Consider the following 19,875-nt stretch of genomic DNA (forward strand, 5'->3'; position numbering starts at 1 on the left):
GGTTTTTTATTTTTTATTGACACTAATGCTGAGAACTCTGAATCACAAAGGTACAATATAGCAAACAGAATTAATATGGGCATTGCTCCTTTAACAAGGAGAGGGTAAGCTTGTCCTAATCTACACCAAAAATCACAAACATCCTTTGCATGAAATTCAGCTCGCAATACTGCTTTGGATCTCAAGCAAATTAAATCATCTTTAATAAAATTTTCATGATTACAAAGTGGTAGCTTACCAAGTAAAGCTTTTAACTTTTCAGATGCATCCACGATAGTAACAGTAGGAGTCTGAAGAGATAGGTTTATAATGCTTAAATGACTAAAAACTTCGGCTAAGTATACTAGTCTTTGAGTTCTCAATTTCCAGAATTTGATTCGCGCGTTCTTTATCTTTCAGAAATATCGAGACTTCTACGCGTAACTCGAATAAGTCTTCAAAACTTGCCCTCTTGATAACCAGCGAACTTCTGCATAACACCGCAGTACTTCATAGTCAGATCCCATAAAAAAGATAAAAATAGTAAATTCCAGTATTCCTTTAAAATCGAATTTTAGAATAGTATATTTTATTAGGGTCGTCCATAAATTACGTTCTGCTAAATTTAAGTAATAAACAAAACAAAAAAGATCACTAGTATTTCGTCGCAGAGCCTGTAACTAAACCAATAATTAAAATTGACCTTTAAGTTCATGTTTTTGGAATAATGAGTAACTCTTTTCATTTGCATTTTTCCTTTGTTTGATATCGGACTGCACCTATCTACAACAACGCTATCAACAACATCTATCTATCACCTATCACCTATCACCTATCTAACACCTATCTACAACAATGCTATCAACAATCAATTGAAAACATAAAAATTTTCCCATTCAAAAGATCATAATTCCACCCTGTAATTTTTTCTTATTCCGTGCCTGATTCATGGACCTCCAGAACGCATGCCATGGATCCTGAGGGTTCCACTGACTAAGTTTAAGAAACTCCGTCTTAAAATAATCAAAATCGGTTTAAAATTATCTCAGAGATTCTCAAATTCAAAAGCAAAGAATTTCGGACCCGTTGAAACAGAATACGAAAAATTCCAAATACTTTAGTAACTTAATTTGTTGATCGTATCGGCGCGTGTCAAGAGTCCAATAAAAAGATGTGTGTACTATTTTGTTTTTGTCTAATCTTTAAGGCAACTCGACTGATTAGCTTATAATCTTTTGCTGAATTAAATTTTTTCGCTTCTCTTTAGATTTAAGTTAAAACAAAAACTAAAAAATAACTTTGTTAAATGACAAGAACAAAGCAAACTTCAAGAAAGTATGTATGTCCATTCAATACCTGCGGTGTTCATATACTTGATATAAAAAAATTCATTGAAAAAAAACTTAAATTTGAAATTAGTTTAAAGTGATTCAAATTGTAGAATTTTTTTTTTTTTTTTTTAAATTTACAAAATTAGAGGAGGATTATCAACTTTTTGCTGCAATTAAATTATTAACTTTTTGCTGCAATTCAATCCATGATTTTACACTGTTGGTTTTAAGCCTAAATGTTTAACTAAACATTTAAAAATGCAATTTGTGAGTATTTTTAAAGTTATGCAAATGTAAGTAAATTGCAAATTACTCACAGAAATGCTGTATTTTTACATCAAATACTTGTGATTAATATCATTTACATTGGTCTACAAAAAAATCTGGTTTTAGACTGTTTTAGTTAACAGAGATGATAGTAGTATGATATATTATTGTCATATAGAAAAAAATCTTCTTTAAAATGAAATGAGTTGAATTCCTATTACTGATCTCAAATTGAATCAGATATGAATCAGATAACCATGCTACATTTAAAAACCCCTATCAGGGTTCAAATATTTCTTAAAGCATTAACACTTTTCAATACAAAATGGAATTTAGGATGAAAATGATCAAAAGACATTAAATAATCTTAATATAGATAAGATAGATAAGAACTGAACTTCAATTTATACCATGCTCAAATCATTATCTGAAGATTCTGAGCAGGATTTTTAAGATAAAGTAAATTAGTCATCCCTTTTTTAAATAAGATTTGGTAGTAGATCTTGCTTAAAAGAGATTAATTATTTACTGAAAATGGATGTTAACATTAACTAAATCAAACAATTTTCAACATCATCCTGCAAATACAGGCTGATATCAGCTCACAACTATCAAATAATATCAAATTAAACCCATGAACTTAATTTGAAATGTGGATATAAAAAAAACTTTATTAAGGGGGGAAATTATAGATTTCGTTTAGGCCTGATAAAACTAGGAATTGAGAAATATTACAGCGATGTTTTAGGGCCCTGATGATTCTTACATTTTCGGAAGTAACTTTAAAATTTTCTAAAATTATTTTTTTGGGGAATTTTATGTTTTACATCATTACAACGTATTGTAACAAGTTACAGAATATTTTGGTAAAAATTTTATTTGTTAATTAGAAGAATTTAATTGTTTGCTTTTTTTTTTTGTTTTGATAGCAAAATGTGTTTGTTTATTTCACATAATTTTTTCACTTACATTTAACCTTGAGTTGTGGACTTTACTGAAAAGGCTTGTTTAGCCTTTTTTAAAAAGGCTGAAAATATAGATCAGTATGTTCTTAACTTTCTGAGCTATTAATCTCTATTACAAGTTTAATAATTTTTATGAGAACACTTCTACAAAGCTTGATATATAATTGTCTAATTAAAGCATTTTTCATTACTTTCCAATCAATTAAATATATAAAAATGAGAATTGATAATTCTCATTTTTAGAAATGGTTTTGAGAGTTTATGTTCTAAGTAATTGAAATTTTCTTTAGGGGTAAAATGCGTCCAGGAGCATTTCGTGGGCCTCCAATAGGAATTTATGGATCAGCAATGCGGCCAGGAGCAATGGGACCAATGGGTACAAATGGACCTCATCGAGGTGCTCCAAATAAAATTATGGTTACTCATCTTTCATTTGATCCACTGATGGCTGATTCTCACTTTGGTCGAGCAACAGAAAAGTTTGAGGACACACAACTTAGTGAAGCACTTGTCAAGAAAATTCAAGAACTAACCCCTTCAACTGTTGAACAAAGCTCTGTACAAAATTTAGTATCAAAAGTAAGTTTCTTAGTTTTATAATCATATACATACACACACACGCGCGCATGCTTGTTGACAGTGGTAAATTAGAACTATGGAATAAAAATATCATTTTATTAAACAAATGTTTATTTTATTTCTTAATCCAAACATATAAAACAAAAGCACTGTACTTAGTTTACCCATTACTCAATATGACCACCCTTAGCAGCATTAACAGCTTCTTAATGGGACTTGAATGAACCACAGACCTTGTCGATATTCAATGGACATTATGCTAGTGTTGAGGCTATTATTGAGCCATTCTTTTATATCTACCCTTTAATTGTTTAAGTGTTTAAAGAGACGGTAGCTTTTCTCAGAAATCAACTCAGGTTGATTTGTATATTTGATGGTTTACAATGCTGAATTTTTTCTGGCTTTTCAAACTCAAATAGAGCTTGCAGTATTTGTAGGTTTGTTTTAGCTGGAACCTTTTCATCTGGAACCTTTTCATCTTCTAAGGACAATACACAGAGTTGGGAATTAAATACCAGGTATGATGTCCCATTTTCAGAAGTGAAATATTTCCAATCTCCTCATTGACATTTCTCAAAATTAGACTGTCTGGAGAGCTTTCAAATCATTTTAGGGAGCATGAAACCCTAAAAAACTTTTCACAAACCATGGAACATAGCAACTTGAAATAAACAGAGTTCTATCTTTCAGCTGCAGTGCTACTTTATCTTTAGAGAGTGAAGATTTTTTTTTTGTATGTATGTATAATTTTGATTCTCCTTTAAAATAAAGCAAAATGAAATATTTTTGTTTAAAAACAAATAGACAAATATTTTATTGTAAAAAAAATTTAATCGGTACAATCAATTTTATTATGTGAAGCAATATAAATATGAAATATTTGATGATGATAATAATAAATCACAATTAAATGTACATTTGAGTATGAGACACATTATGGCATTTAAGTATATTGTTTATATATACAATATACATGTATATACATGTATTATATAACTTATGCATATGCATGAAATGTATGTCATACTTATGCTATAAGTAATGTATATAAAATTAAGTTTGAACAGAGGCTTAATCTCAAAAGATCATAGCATAAAGGCTATTCTACTTTTTAAAATACCACGTTCTTGTTTAAGTCGTCTGCATAGGATTTATCTCTGAAAATTTTAGATTTTGATAGTTGTAGCACATCGTTGGTTTTTCTTAGATTCAGTGTATTGAGACAAACAAGCCAAAGCTCTATTCTTGTTTGCCTAAGATTATCCAGAGGTAATAATCATTGCTTTCTAGCACAGATTCTGACTTAGAGGTGTTCAGTCATAATCTAACAGATGGTAGCTTCGCACCATTGTCTTTTCAAGCAAGTGCAAATGCCTATTGTCTGAATCTGTAGTTCCTCTCGTACTGAGCAGAATTACTATTGCAACAACACTTTATCAGTAGGATAAAACTAACCTGTCTCATGACAGTCTAAACCTATATATATATATATATATATATATATATATATATATATATATATATATATATATATATATATATATATATATATATATATATATATATATATATATATATATATATATATATATTATAGTGTAAGTATGACATACATTGAGGCATTTGAGTATAATGTAAATGTATATATGTGTATTGTATAAGTTATATACAATACTTGTGTGTACATATACAATATACTTAAATGCCATAATGTATGTATACTTAAATGTACATTTAAGTGTGATGAGCTTTATTATATACTTGCATTTTAAGTCTATACATATATTGAGAAAACTGAACGTTTTTTAATAAGACATGTTCTATTAAACACATGTGTTATTAAAATACTTTCAGTTTTCTCAATACCTTATTTTTAGTTAAGAAAATTCGTTTCAAAGTATTAACTAGAAAGTAATAATAAGTAATAAAAGCAACAAAACAGGTTTACATGAATTTTACCTTGGATATCTTCTCTATCCAGTTCCCCAGGTACTTCACTTTGTTCATGTTGAGGTCATTTAGGTTTCTGTGGCAATTATTACAAATTGTTTCAATTGTTCTTTTATCAACATTTTTATGGTTAAAAAATAATGATTTTTGAGCAAAATATTTTTAACTTTGCCCTACCCCCCAGAAGTTTTAATGCCCTACCCCCCAGAAGTTTTAAATGTCATAAATGATGTCTGCTATGTATGTATGTATGTATGTATGTATGTATGTATGTATGTATGTATGTATGTATGTATGTATGTATGTATGTATGTATGTATGTATGTATGTTTGCATGCATGAATGAATGTATGTTTGTAAGTATGTATGTATGCATGTATATATGTATGTATGTATGTATGTATGTATGTATGTATGTATGTATGTATGTATGTATGTATGTATGTATGTATGTATGTATGTAAGTACATATATGTAGGTTTAGCTCATATGTAATATATATGTATGTACAGATTTAGCTCATGTAGTTTATAGCTATATGCAGATTTAGTTCATATGAAATTCTTTAATTTGATATAAGTTAATTCTTGTTTTTTTATATATAAGTCATTTCAGATAAAAATTATTTCTTATGCATGCTTGATAATTTTGTGTAAATTTTGAATCTGAGTAATAATCACCTCTCAAAGGTGAGCATCATTAAAAGAACATCTATTCAACCAAATCTGCAAAAATTAGTTGTAGTAAAGGCTTAAACATTCTAGAAATTTTTTGAGATATAACTAGTCAAACCTATAACAAGAGCAGAGGCAGGAGATGCTGCATAGGTGCAATTAGATCTTGTCTTTTGAAATGATGAGTTATATCTCCTCTAGTGTGGAAATACTTCAGATCTTGGGTATAGGAGATAGCATTTAAAAAACTTTTTTAAATGATGAAAATGTTTTGGAAGGTCTCCCTTAAGTCTTTTGCCAGGCTGAGAATTTTAAGAAGAATAAATACACTTGCACAAGAGCTCTGAGGCAGATTCTATTTATCAAGATTTGCATTGTATTTTTACACAATTCCAACAAAAATTAGCTTTGACAACTGCAGGCTCTGTGTTGTGTATAAAAAAAATTTATAATTTAATACAAGGTTAGGTAACAACTTTCTCAAACCTATTCAAAGTACCATATTTTAGAAAAAACTGTTCAGTTTCACAACATTACAAATTGATAAGATATTGAAGATGTATAAAAGCATCATTTAAAAAAGTTTTTTATATATATGTATATATGTGTGTTTGTGTGTGTGTGTGTGTGTGTTTTATATTAAATACATTTTGTAGTGAATTTGATTTTAGTTTGACGTAGTTTTTTAATTGTGTAATATTATGTTCACTTAAACCTAGTTATAAGTTTGTAACTAGGACCAAGTAAATCCAATTTTTGATCAACTATTCTACTTATCTTCATGCTAATCTCTTTAATTTAGAGTTACATTATTTAGATTAATGATATAATAATTTTCATTTTTACATTTATCTCAAAACTTTTGTGAATTTGTTCTTACTTTAGGTTGAAGTTGTTGTGGAAAGTCTTATCCTCTCTTCCGTTGGCTTAAATATTCCTATTGATGAAGTTCGAGCAGTGGGATCATACAAAAAAGGAACAATGCTGTCTGGTCATCCAGTTGCAGACCTAGTAGTTATATTGAAAGATACACCAACAGGTAATTTTTTAAAATTTTATCTGTTGATGGACATTAACAGGTTTTATCTAGTTTTTTTTTTATAATTTGTTTTTTTTTTCTAGCTTCAGATATTGAAAATCTGGCTATAGTAGTTCAAGACAGGTTGAAAGGACAAGCTCCTGATGAAGGTATTTATCAGTGCAAGATATAATTTTTTAAAACGTATTTTTTATTCAACATTTTGCAGCTTGACAACTTAAAGTATAATTTAAAGGCTTAGGGTGGAATGCAAGAAGTGAACTTAAATGAAGTTGGGCTTGAATTTCAAAGCTAGATTTTGTCAAATCAGACTTGATTAAACAAAACTTGAAAACTTCAAGTACTTGCTTAAATCAAACTTGAAAAAAGTAAAAGGCATTGAGTTCAAGGTGTTTATCGGCAAGAGTTCTTTTACAGGAAGAATTTTTTGCTGAAACATTTTATATTGAAATTTGTATAATATACAATTAAGTAAAAAACTAACAATTGTAAAAAAAAATTAAGCAGTCTGTTATGTGTTAGTCATTACCAAGAACAAATTCACTTTGAAACTTTCAGATCCAAACCCTCACTCTTAAGTAAGCAAAGGTTGGCCATAAATACAATTATTAATCTTGTAATCTTTTTGGTGATCTTATTATATACCACTTTGGTGACCTCATAAGTACCATTTTGGTGATCAATATCTCTTGATTTCTCTGTTTTTAACAGGTTCCATTTGAAATAAAATACATGGAAAACAAAGAAAGAGCAAAAATATAGAAAGTATGGAAGTTTTTATCATATAAAAGACAATAAATTTCTAAATGCACATCCACCTAAGATGTTTTGCTGATTTTTTAAATATGTGCTAAATAAATTCAAAAAAAAATTTGAATAAAAAAACAAATTTTTAGTTAACAAGAAAAATCACTTCTGATAAATGTAATAAAAGACTATAAAGAGATGGAAGAAAAAAAAAAGACAGATGGTGTCTCCCTAAAAATAAAAATAAACTTTTTAGGAAGAACTAACACAATTATTCAACACTCAAAGCATTAGAGTTAAAAGAGATAAAAAATAAGTAAAGAAATGCTGAAATGAAATGAAAGCAAAAAACTAAGATTAGGTTTTATAGACAAACACTCAATGAACTAATGTTTTAGATATTTAAGAGATAAATGGTCATCTTGGTAATTCCAAATGAGTCAATGGAGATCACATATAGAAATGGCTCTTGAAATTATTGGGTCACTTATAGAAACAGAAAAGAAAACCTTTATGGAACCATTGATAGAGCATCTCATTCATTAAAAAATGAAAAAGAACAGTGTTAAACAAGATATCTCTCTCTCTCTCTGAAAAAAGTACAAAAAGCCATTATAATGTAATTGACAATTTTGATTAAAGAGTTAATGCAAAACAAATAGAAATAGCTAATACAAAAATAATTGTTATAAATTATTAATTTAATACCATCTTCCTGATTGCTTTTTTGTGTTTCATTGCATTCCCATTGATCATTTTGTAGAAGGATAATTTTGTGTAGCATAAAACAGGGTATTACTTTGCAGTTTTGTTTGTAAGGGAATATTAGGGTTAGGAACTTGTTTTTTTAAAACACTAAAACAACATTTAGCTGATATGTGTACTTCTCAAACTGTAATTGTATCAGATTTCACTTTCATTTCTTGGGTTAGAAAAAGGTGTCATTAAATATTGTTTGCAAGGATAGCCAGAATCACCTATAACATGGACATGTTGACGAGCTTATAAAGTATGTTTAATAATAGCTGAGTTAGCAAAAGTTTGTAAAACATAAACATTTCCAAGCCATTGAACACAAGTAGATAAAATTTCTTTTAAAGGGCCAAAAATGATCTGGCAGTTCCTTTTCTATTTCAAAACAATTCTGTATTTTCTCCATCAAGATTTTTTTAAAGGAATATGTGCTCTGCTTTAATAAGTCTTTGAGTTTGGAAAAATCCAGATAAATTTTGATAAGTACATATATTTTTCATCAAAGAAAATTTTAAAGTTTGAAAAAAACATGCATGAAATTTTGCATGAAAACTTGAGGAGCCCATCTGCAAAACGCTCTAAAGTCCAAGTAAATTGGTTTTCAGAAATCAAAGGAAAACTGCCCCACGCCTAATTAGCGCTCCAAAAAAAATTGTGTTCATTAAATTTGTATCATTAAATAGACACTATAAAATCACGAGCATAAAAAAAAATGCAACTTTACAGGATCTCGAAATAAACCTTTTTGAAATATGGACTTAGCTTATTTAGATAATCTCAGTTGGACTTAGATTATTTTGAAAATGTTTGGTTAAATTCTCATGGCTTGTTAGTTTATTAAAAAGCATTGAAATATTTTGATTTATTTAACTTGCGCGAGTTATAGGTTTTTAATTATTACACTATAAATAAGGTAACGGAAAAGGAAGTATAAAACAAAGGGAAAAACAAAATATTGTTTTTATTTAGAAACTGATCAATAATAAAACAAAATTTGAAATACAACAAAAAGTTAAACATGTCTGCTTGCAGCATCTTCATCAAGACAACTGCATATATTATCTTCCTCATCTTCTAGGCGTTCTTTTGTTAAAGAATCAATAACAATCCTTTTTAAAAAATTAAAACGATTATCCTGCTCCCAGTTCACTCCTGCATGCACAAGAATTAAACTTTTGATATCTTTCTTTTTAGCATCAGCAACTGGGACTCCTTTCTGAATCTGAGATGGACAAGAAAAACAGTCATGCCCTCTCTTTGTTATAATCTGAGGACTGTTCAGAAAAAATTTAAAATTTGGTTCTCCTTGGACTTTAATATTTTTAAGTGATCCTCTTGTGATAAAAAAGCGTTTATTTTCCTGAATTTTGATTGGCAGTGGTTTTTTAAAAACTCTTAGTGATACTGATTTAAAATCTAACACACTCCAGTCTCTTTCTGCAATTTTGACTTTTCCCTGTGTACTGTAAACATTATAGTACTCTTCTGGGGAATATATTCGCTCAATCTTTTTAAGCTTTTTTTCTAAAGTTCCAAATACACGGTCACAAGGCAAAAATGTATGTCCTCGAACAGGAAACAAAAGTTCAATTGTTTTTACTAATGTTGGTGCATGTCTTAACAACCAGAACCCTGCCATATAAATTAAAGCAACATTTTTATTTTGACCACCACATACATCAGAAACTAAACGAACAGTGTCTATGCCATCCATGTTTGTATTGCAGAGCTTGTCAAATACTGCACTGGAACAGGAAGAACTATTCTTTTTGAAATCATTCTCATTCCAAGTATAGATAAACACATTATCTGGATTTAATGATCCGTTATTTTTGTTTTCTACAACACAAAAGTTGTATATGTATAGTTGTCTACTGTATAAGCTTGCTGGTCTGGAACTTTAGGAATGACTTGGTTTTGTTGATGGTCAAAGCAAATAATTTTTAAACCATCTCTCTGCTCCTTTAAAAGATCATAGAATGCATTTGCTCTACACTTATGAACAACTAAATCAGTAATTAAACTGTTCTTCTTTTCTAAATTATTTTCAATCTTTATTTGGTTTCGAATTCTTTCACAAAATGAACATGCATCTGATTTAGGAGAACCAAACCCTAAATTAAAGTTGCTTATAAAAATTTTTCAGAAAAATTCATGTCACTGGTAGATTAGGTTCCTTATCTGCATACACTTTCCATACTGTTTTAATACTTTTAAGCTCTGATGGTAGATAAAGTTTTATAGATTTCTTTCTACTATAATGATTCTCCCTTCCAGGAAGGGTCTTTATAAATTCTATCACAGCCTTTCGCTTATCCTTAAGTTTGTGGCTCTTTTTATCACCACCTCTATTTTCTTTTCTAGGATTACCATGTTTAAAGAAATGTTTTGCAATATTTTGAACACAAGTTTTACCAACATGTAAGCATTTTAGAAAAGTGTCTTTACAAACATGCACTATTTGTCTGTTTTCTTTTTCCATAAAATAACTAATCTCACAATTAGATCTATTTCTCATTTTTTGAGGATAAAATTGCTCTTTTTTTCTAGATCGTTGTTTTTTCTGAACAGACAAAAACTTTAGTATATATTTTTCTTGGTCACATTTTTTGATAGCATTATAAAAATGAGCATTAAAAAGGTAGAGGTCAGTATTTTTTATTTCAGAACATTTGTATGTCGTTTTGTGGTCATGTTGGCAAGAGTGTTTTGAAGGTGGTTTTGGTCCATGCCTAAAAATTAAAATGTAAACTAACATTTATATGTATATATAAACCGAATCATACAAATTTATCTTCTATATATAAGATAAATTTGTATGATTCTGTTTGTATAAAACTTTTAACATTCATAATATAAAAATACACTACTTACCTTTCAACTTGTTTTCTTTTCCTTGCGTTACCCTTAGTAAGACGGTGGCTTGCTTTTTCTCCAACAGCTATAAAACCTTCTGTAATTTCAGTCATTTTTTTCTATGTGAATATTCAATAAAACTTGAAGCGCTAACAAAAAGTGCGCTAATTTTAATATAAACACTTCTTTTATTGGTTGCTAAAAAATCATAAAGCCATTTGATTAGCTGCGGACTTAGAACGTTTTGCAGCTGTAACCCTTTTTGACTTAACGTGTTTTGAAAATGTTGTGATATTTTCCCTAAATATTTTTAGGACCTAGAGTCTTTTATTAGATCTAATATTTAAACAGATTATAGATTTCAGTATCTAAAATGTAGAAATGTAATTAACTCATTTTTTTTTTTTTTTTTTTTGTGACTTAGCGCGTTTTGCAGATGGGCCCCTCTGCTGAATTATTAAAGAATCTGTTGCATTCTCGTATTGGTTTATTAAAAACAAACATTAATATAAACACAGTATCAGCGATTATTTTTTCTTTCTACTACATAAAATCGTATCTATATATACAACTTCTAATTCCCATGAGGTTCATAGCTATTAGAATACTCATAAATGAATGCGTGGTAAAAATCACGTTTATCTACGTGATTTTTACCACGTATACGTGACACTTTAATTCACCAACTTTATAGAATAGAATCAGCTTCATTTGAAACTTTATGTATTACACTTGACAAACTGTTGACTGATAAATTTCAGTTCCTCCAAATCTTTTATATTACTCTTTAAAAGAGTATACTTAAATCAAAGTACAACAATTTAAATAAAGTTCTTTATTGTTATTTGAGTATATTTTGTTGTTATACTATGATGTTATTTAAAGAAATATAAAATCTATGATAAGAAGATTCCATTATCTGATACTTTTTCTTGAGTATTTACTCACTTAGAATAAACCAGTGACATAAAACCAAAATACATTGGCTAGTTGTTGTACAGGTGAAAAAGGGTGACCTCAATTGTTTGTATTGTCGTTAATAATGCCATTTGCTAGTATTACAAAAATTTCTTTTGTAAAACTGTATCGTCTTTTAAATTCTATATTCTTGTAGACTTCTAAAGGATTGGCTTTGTCATTAATAAACCTTGGTATGTGATTTGGTATATTTCTTCTTCCTCTAAAATGCATCTTACACTGATTCATATATGAATGTTTTTAAATATATTTTTTTAATATTGTAATACTATTATAACTACTTTTCGAATGAATTCTTGTTTATTACTTTTACACTTATCACTTGTTTGTATAACTGGAGCTGTTTATTACTAAATAGAATTTATTTTTATACTGTATCATATATAAGTGCATGCTTATAATAAAGATAATATGCCTTACAAAATAATTGACAGCCTTGTTGAATTGGCATATTACAGTTAGGCAACAAGGTTGTCTATTATCTTAAAAGTATATATCTTAACTAGATGTTAGGATTTTATAATGCTAGAATGTTTGACATTTCAAAATGTTAATAAACATTTATAATGGTATCATAGCATACACACACAGGATGTTTTAAAAAGCACACGTTTTTACAATGATATTAATGAGTTTTCTGTAATGAATTTATTGACAAACATACTTTCACAATGTAACATCCACGTTTTTAAGTATGATTTCAGGTCAAACTTGCTTCTTGTATTCCGCTCAGAATTTTCAAGTCTGCTTATTGCATTAAAAATATTTTTGCTTTTTCAACTCTAGGTTGAAGTCAGGGCAAATTTTTGCCAGTTTTATGTATGACTTACATCGAAGTTTGCTTTATGCATTAGCTTTAGTCACACTTCAAATTTGAAGTTTGCTTCTTTCATTCTACTCTTATTAAATGATAATTTTGAATTATGACCTTTTTCATTCTTCTTTTGATTTGAAATTCTTCTTATTCTGATTTAAAATTCTTCTTATTCTGATTATTTTGATAAAGAAATCTTTCTTCTAGACTTTCCTACACAAGCAAACGAAGGTGGGTTTAACACAACTTCCAGTGAAGGTGCACTAGTTAGAGTCCTGGTAACTACATTGCCTAAAAATTTGTTTGAAGTGGATTCAGAAAAACATGTTGATGTTAAGCTACTAGAAGGTGCATTAGCAACAATTCGTCATGCTAGATGGTTTGAGGAAAATGCTTCTCATACAACTGTTCGTGTACTTGTGAGGTTACTAAAGGATCTAAAGAAGAGATATCCTGGACTGAGTGGTCTTACTCCTTGGCTTATAGATTTGCTTGTAATAAATTAGGTTTTTCTTGTTAAACATTTAAGTTTTTATCTGTGAACACTTGATAACTGTTCCATAATATTTCTGATCTTCTGTAGAATTTTTTATATTTTGTTGTTGTTGAAAGTTTCTGTTATTGCAGGCTTTCAAGAGTGCAACTTTACCTTCAAACACAAGAGATCCACTTCCAATAAATGTTGCATTTAGGTAAGTTAACTTTTTCATTAAAATCAATTAAATTCTGTAAATTTATTGTCATTTATTTTAGATAAGTTTTCACTTAGTTTAATGTAGGAGTCAAGAATAGTATACAGTAAAATGTCTTCATACACACAGAGACTCATACAAAGTCTTCATTAAATTTGTATAAGAACAATCTTTTACTTTGTAGCATAAAATGCAAAGTTTACTAATTCTTAAATTAGCATCATCAAAAATTTCTCTCTTTTAAATTATAATATTATGAATCAATTTGATTGGCAAATGGACTGTGCTTTGATTCAAGGTTCTGTTTAAAAAAAGATTCATGTTTTCCAAATCATTTCTCAGCGTTATAGTCTTTTAAAAATATTTTGCTAAGATTTTTAGTAATAGTTTTAAATTTTCTTCTTTTTTATTGGCTGATTTAAAAAAAAAGTTTTATTTATCTCACTCCAAAGTAGAAATGTCTTCAAAACTTTCTGCTGATGTAAATAGAGAGATTGCAATAAAAAATATTCTGTTCAGAAAACTGGAACTATCTCATGTCTGGAATCATTTAAAATGAGAGTAAAAAAAAACATGGAGAATTGTTAAACGTGCAGCTTCGACAAAAAAAGAGGTATGATCTCCACAAAAGCCTTTAACAAAGTATAAAAATGCAGTTTTAAACAGTTAAAAACAGGCACTATGAAACTGCTAGTTTTTAACTAGCAGTTTCCAGCTTCAGTAGGTTCCTTAAAAAAAAAAGAAATAGTTTATTCACATTTTATGCCATTTAACTGTCTGAATTTTAAGTTCCAGTAAATTTGATTTTGGATATTTTTTTATATTCAACGATTTTGTCCTTTTCTCTTGGTAATCATTAAAACATTGATCTTGATCTTGAGTTGTTTAGACAGAAAAAGGCTTTGAAATCCAATTAAGATAGCGGGGTAAAATTAGAGTGGTTAGTAGTGGTTGATATTAGAAATACCAAAAGTAGGATAAATAGAAACATGACTTTTCATTATAAATCAATCTACAGGCCATCGATAATTATAGGGCATGATGCAATTTTGCATAAATGTCTAATTTAGTTTTTTAGTCTTTTTTTTTTTAACTTTTAAATTTAAAATTTTTTTTTTTTTTACTTTTTTACTTTTTAATTAAAAAAAAAAACGAAAGAATACATGTGTAATCAGCACTGCGTGCTTTTTCTATTTACCACGTTATTTCGTTTTGTTAAATTTTTGTTAATTTTGTTAATTTTTCTTGAAAGTATGAACTTGATCATTCGCTATTAGATTTTTTTCTCTATAAACATTACACTTAAGAAGTTTTAATTGTCAACAATTTTTAAATTTTGGTAAAATAACTGTTTAGACGCTCTCTGCAACTACTTGCAGCAGGTTTATTTTTACCTGGATCTCTCGGAGTCATCGACCCTTGTGAGAGTGGTCAAGTTCGTGCACACAGCGTTCTTTCTCTTGAGGAACAAGATATGCTTTGTCTCACTGCACAAACGCTTATCAGAGCACTTTGTCATGGTATTTCAGATTTTCTTTCATATTTTAATACGTTGCACAGTGACTCAAAACAACAAAAAAAGACAATAGACTTCTCACAACTTTTTTGTAAATATAGTGCCCTTTTTTTAATAATATTAAATTACAATAATTATTTATTTAAAAGTAAAAACAGTTTTTACATAAAACTATTTTATGGTTAAAAGAAGTTAAAAATTTTAACATTATTTTCAAAGAAATCTGAAAAATGAGAGGCTTTTATTTAGTAAAAATGGAGGCTTTTTAATCTAAATAAAAGTCTATATCTACTTTTAGATAATCTTTTAACTTTATATATTTCAAATATATTGAGAAAAAAAAATTCCAATCTGATTTTTTTTGTTCAAATTAGAAGAATTTTCTAAAATAATATAGAATATATAAATACTTTTTAGTTTTAAATATCAGCTAAAAAAAATGTTCCACTGATTTTTTTTTTTTTTTTTTTTTTTCAGTTAATTAACACTTTTACTTTTAGAATATAGAGGGATTGGTGCGGTATATAGAGTTATTAAAGAAATACAAATGTTAGTGAATCCATAAAAACCTTGTTTTCCGTCATTTTTTAACAGTAGTTTATTATATCAAAACAAATGAAAATGGTGGAAAACAAGGTTTTTATGGACTCATTGGCATTTGTGTTTTTTGAATTTGAATTTTTTACTTGTGTAGGGGAGACCAGGGCTAGTTGGTTACAGGGCTAAGTTGGCACACTGTGTTTAACTTTGGAATTTTCCACCTAAAATTTCCAAAATTCATATGGAACCTTCCCACATAACTAATTCATTTTTCAGTGTTGTATCAGGGCTATAAGTGGATGTGCATAGAAGTTATAGCGACTTTTGTGTTTTTTTACTAATTTTGTAACTTTTTTAACTGTATTACTTTTTCAATTTTAAAAAGCAATAGCATTAGCTACAAGTAAACTAGAATAGATATAGGTGTTGCATGGTTCACTCTAAACAGTCACATTTTGTATTTCTCAATATCTCACGTTTTTGGGGATTTATAAGCCATTTTGTAAGCAAAAAGCTTTTGGGGTTAGTTAGTTGGCACAATGATCGCCAGGCTAGTTGGCAACATGTGCCAACTTACAACTTTTTGAATTAGCCGTAAATTCACTTAAGCTATGTAACAATACAGATCTACAGACATGAGAAATTATAAAAGAAAAGTAGACAGGCCTGTAAATTCTAAAAATGTTACAAAAAATGCTGTTGATGCTATTTTTATAGATGAAAAATCTACTCAATCGACTTAAGGACAATAAAAGTTAATTTAAAAAAATATTGTTGGATAAAAATTATTAAGAGTTTTCATTTAAAAGATGCGTGTGAAATAGATGCTTAATGTTGCTAAATTATTCTCTTCTTATATGGTGTGCCAACTTACCATGAGAGTATAGGCAACTTACCCTGGGCCAGGGTAAGTTGACACATATTTTTTTCTTTTTTGGAGGCCCTTTTCAGGCCACTAATTTTTTTTTTAATGTTTGACGCTTGAACATGTTTGCCAAGTTCATATTCTCTTGAACTGCAATTTGATATCCACAAAAATGTTCACTCAGAAATGCACAGAGCTCAAAAACTAAAACTGTAGCCAACTAGCCCTGGTCTCCCTTAACTCAAGAAACATGGCTTTGTCATCATATGCTATTTAGAAGTTTGTAAAAATGTTTATTGTTGATTTTGAGTAATGATTTATTATTTGCTAAGTACTACATAATTGAAATAACTTTACTTAACAACTTCAGTATTTCCTGTAATATACAAGTAACATTATTTACTTAAACATTATAGGAAACTTAATGTGATAATTATCAAAGAAATGATAACAAAATGTTTAATAATCTAAAGTTTAAAATTATATGAAGTACTCAAAAATGTTTCTGATATATATTGATGATGTTGTTAATTTGGCGATTCTTAAAAACAATAACAACAAAATGATTAGATCTTATCCCGAATATATATGAATTAAGAGTGGATAACTTATGATTACGGAACTATTAACTTAACGAAATCAAATAAAACTGAAGAAATTAGTAAAGAGAACATAAATAAAGTAAAGGTTACTTTAGCTACATTTATTTCAAAAGTGAAGAAAAAACTAAAACAGTGTGGTAGAAATTAAGACTCATTTATAGAAAAAGAATATCAATCACTTCAAGAAAATCTTATGACCAATAAAAGTAGCCATTTTAGTTCTGGAAAACCCCATAAATGATGGCTGGGTCTTGGAGAGCAAAGCAAGAGAAAAAGTAAAAGAACTAGGTGTATCATACACTATTTTTAGTCTGAAAAAAGTACATTTTTTTAAAAAAAGTCAATTGTTTTACAGATCAAATAAGTTAGACACTTTGGATAAAACCTTTCCTTTAAATATGAGTTAGAAGTGAATATGACCTTAGTGATAAACAATACTAAATGATTAGAAGCTTAGCACTTGGACAAATTTATAATCTTCTTGCACGATATATTTATTTAGTGGAGAAAGTTAAATACTTTCCTAGAAAAAAATTTTTTTTTCTCTGCTTTTAGCTGCTACCATTAATATATCTAAAGCTGTGTTTTATATAGATGGTATAACAATATCAAAAGTAGTAGCTGAAATAAATGATGGTAATTCTATGAGAAGCATTTAAAAATCATAAGGTTTTTTCTGAAATTATGTTGATTGTGATCATAAGATTGCATAATATTCTCATAACCATATCTTGTGGATATCCCATTAATAACGATGAATTAGATTTATACTTCCACTAAAACAGCTAAACTTAAAGTGAGTTTTTATGGCTGGTATGTTATGCCTCTTACTGCACACAAACTGCGTAGTATTTCCATGTTACATAAACTAATTTTGGTATGTTCTGAGAATGTATAGGAGAGTTAGAATAAATAAATAACAAATTTTAGAAAACATAAAAATTATCTAGGAAAACCAGACGAAGTTATTACAATGATTGTAAGATAAATAATGAAGTATAACAAATCTGAAAAAAAAAATTATTTTTATGTATCAACATCCTTTAAAAACCATTGTTATACAAATATCATGTAGAGTAATGTACCAAGATGTTGTGTATTGGCTTAAATATTCTAAAATTTTAGTTTAACACGTACAACCAAACCTTACGCGCGCGTGAAGGTGTATTCACGCAATGTACACGTCAAAGGTGCGCGTACAAAATAATTTTGTTAACAAATTTGGAGTCTTTGACCCAAAAAACTATTATTTTCACATAAAATATGTTTATTTACAATTTTTATCACGTTTTATTGAGTTTTTGCAGTTTTTTGATCATCCTGAGTAAATGTAGGACGTCTGGTTATCATTTTGTAAATCCTGCCCAATGTTTTTCTGTGTTCTCGGGTGCTTTGCGATTTCTCGGGTGATTATTAGTTTGAGAGTTTTATGTTTTTCTGTAGTATTTTCAGGTGCATGCTATGTGTTTTCTCGTGTGGTTATAACTAGTAGTTATTAGCAACTTTAAAGAATTCTCGCTGTTAAAAAATAAAAAATGTTTTTAGGGGCTATCAACGAAGTTTTAGGCATAGAAGGTCATCCTGTTGTAGCTTTAGACACAGATATTACCTCGTGGGGCGGAACAATAGTCACACCTGGCCAGCCTGCATACAATAAAGAAGAACATAAAATTGAGTCAGAATCTGATGCGAAGGACGAAAATTTTCCTTTGTCAATGGAAAGTTGAAGAACATTGTTGACTTGAAATTGGTTGGTGATAAAGCTTTTCAAAAATTTATTTTCAACGTCGCTTAAATCACATTTGTTTGTTGAAATTTGAACAGTCTTTTTTTTTTGTTTAGACTGGTTTTCATGTCTGATTGCTTCCTCATGTCTCATACTTCCAATCTGCATTTTTGAAAATAAGACCTTGTAATAATATTGCGAATAGGAACTTGTAATATTTATATATACCATTAAGCAATTTGTTATCTTTGGTATGTATGCGAAGAAGTTTACGATTTTAATTTTTTTACATATATGGCGTGTTTTTATTACATAAATGATAGAGTAACCCTTAAATTTCAATTTTGGAATTTTAAACTTCTCACCTTCTTAATCTCCATGTCAAATGAAAGAAATGTGCGAAATTTTATCGAGATCAGTTAACAGGGTGCGCCTGAGTATTTAGGGTGTGGCTTTAACGTACAGAGATATTCGATTTTTCTCGTGAAAACATGATTTTTAGGTAACAGACTGTAAATTAAAATATTGCAAATAGTAGGGTGTTCAGAAAATTTTTTTTTGAAAATACGAGCTCCCTGGTAATTTGACTTGATAAGATATGATCATTATTCAAATTTCAGGTCGATACCTGCTGATTTAACATTGCCACCAGCCTTTTAAAGTTATCATGAATTATTAAAGTTTAATCTTATTCATGAATTTGGGATAATAATGCAGAACATTAATACTTTTAATTGATTACAACTATGAATCTAAACATAAAAATTGCTACTAGAACACGATATAATTAATTGATTTAGACCTTTATGCAAAATAAAAAATAAATGTTTGAGATTCAAGTAATTACTAGTTTATGAAATGAGTAACAAAACAAAGTTATAGAAAACTTTAATTTCCTTATTATTTGTATATAACTAATCAATTGGAAACAATGTTACAGATATTAAATTAAAATGTTTCTATATTAAATTCAAATTCACTGAAACATATTTAGAGTTGGAA

General features: G+C 28.6%; 2 protein-coding genes across 5 annotated transcripts in view; both read left to right on the top strand.

Moving 5' to 3' along the window:
- LOC149884966 (uncharacterized) overlaps positions 1-19,875 on the top strand; it is a 748,071-nt gene that overhangs the window by 422,781 nt on the left and 305,415 nt on the right. The gene's annotated exons all lie outside the window — the stretch shown is intronic.
- On the top strand, positions 1,065-19,166 carry LOC145186529 (interleukin enhancer-binding factor 2 homolog). 4 transcript variants are annotated; one of them, XM_090095909.1, is made up of 10 exons: positions 1,104-1,152; positions 1,247-1,314; positions 2,833-3,121; positions 6,631-6,784; positions 6,868-6,933; positions 13,140-13,426; positions 13,560-13,624; positions 14,981-15,144; positions 18,693-18,897; positions 18,990-19,166. In XM_090095909.1, the coding sequence occupies exons 2-9, from the start codon at positions 1,286-1,288 to the stop codon at positions 18,872-18,874; spliced, it is 1,236 nt and encodes a 411-aa protein (XP_089952035.1). In that variant the 5' UTR covers positions 1,104-1,152; positions 1,247-1,285; the 3' UTR covers positions 18,875-18,897; positions 18,990-19,166. The 4 variants fall into 4 exon arrangements, with proteins under 4 accessions (XP_089952036.1, XP_089952035.1, XP_089952037.1 ...); XM_090095910.1 differs by lacking the exon at positions 1,247-1,314 and having other exon boundaries at positions 1,065-1,152; XM_090095911.1 differs by lacking the exon at positions 1,104-1,152 and having other exon boundaries at positions 1,247-1,318.

Source organism: Hydra viridissima, unplaced genomic scaffold (genome assembly GCF_058129835.1).
Source record: "Hydra viridissima isolate aposymbiotic clone 2 unplaced genomic scaffold, HvirCarnegie_v1 scaffold_8, whole genome shotgun sequence".
Classification (NCBI taxonomy): Eukaryota; Metazoa; Cnidaria; class Hydrozoa; order Anthoathecata; family Hydridae; genus Hydra; species Hydra viridissima.

What these genes read in the sequence shown, in the direction of transcription:
- LOC145186529 (XM_090095909.1), top strand. Translation starts at nt 1,286, where the DNA reads ATGACAAGAACAAAGCAAACTTCAAGAAA. An exon ending in TACAAAATTTAGTATCAAAA is followed by an intron (nt 3,122 to 6,630) that starts GTAAGTTTCTTA and finishes TTCTTACTTTAG; the next exon opens with GTTGAAGTTGTTGTGGAAAG. An exon ending in CTTGGCTTATAGATTTGCTT is followed by an intron (nt 13,427 to 13,559) that starts GTAATAAATTAG and finishes CTGTTATTGCAG; the next exon opens with GCTTTCAAGAGTGCAACTTT.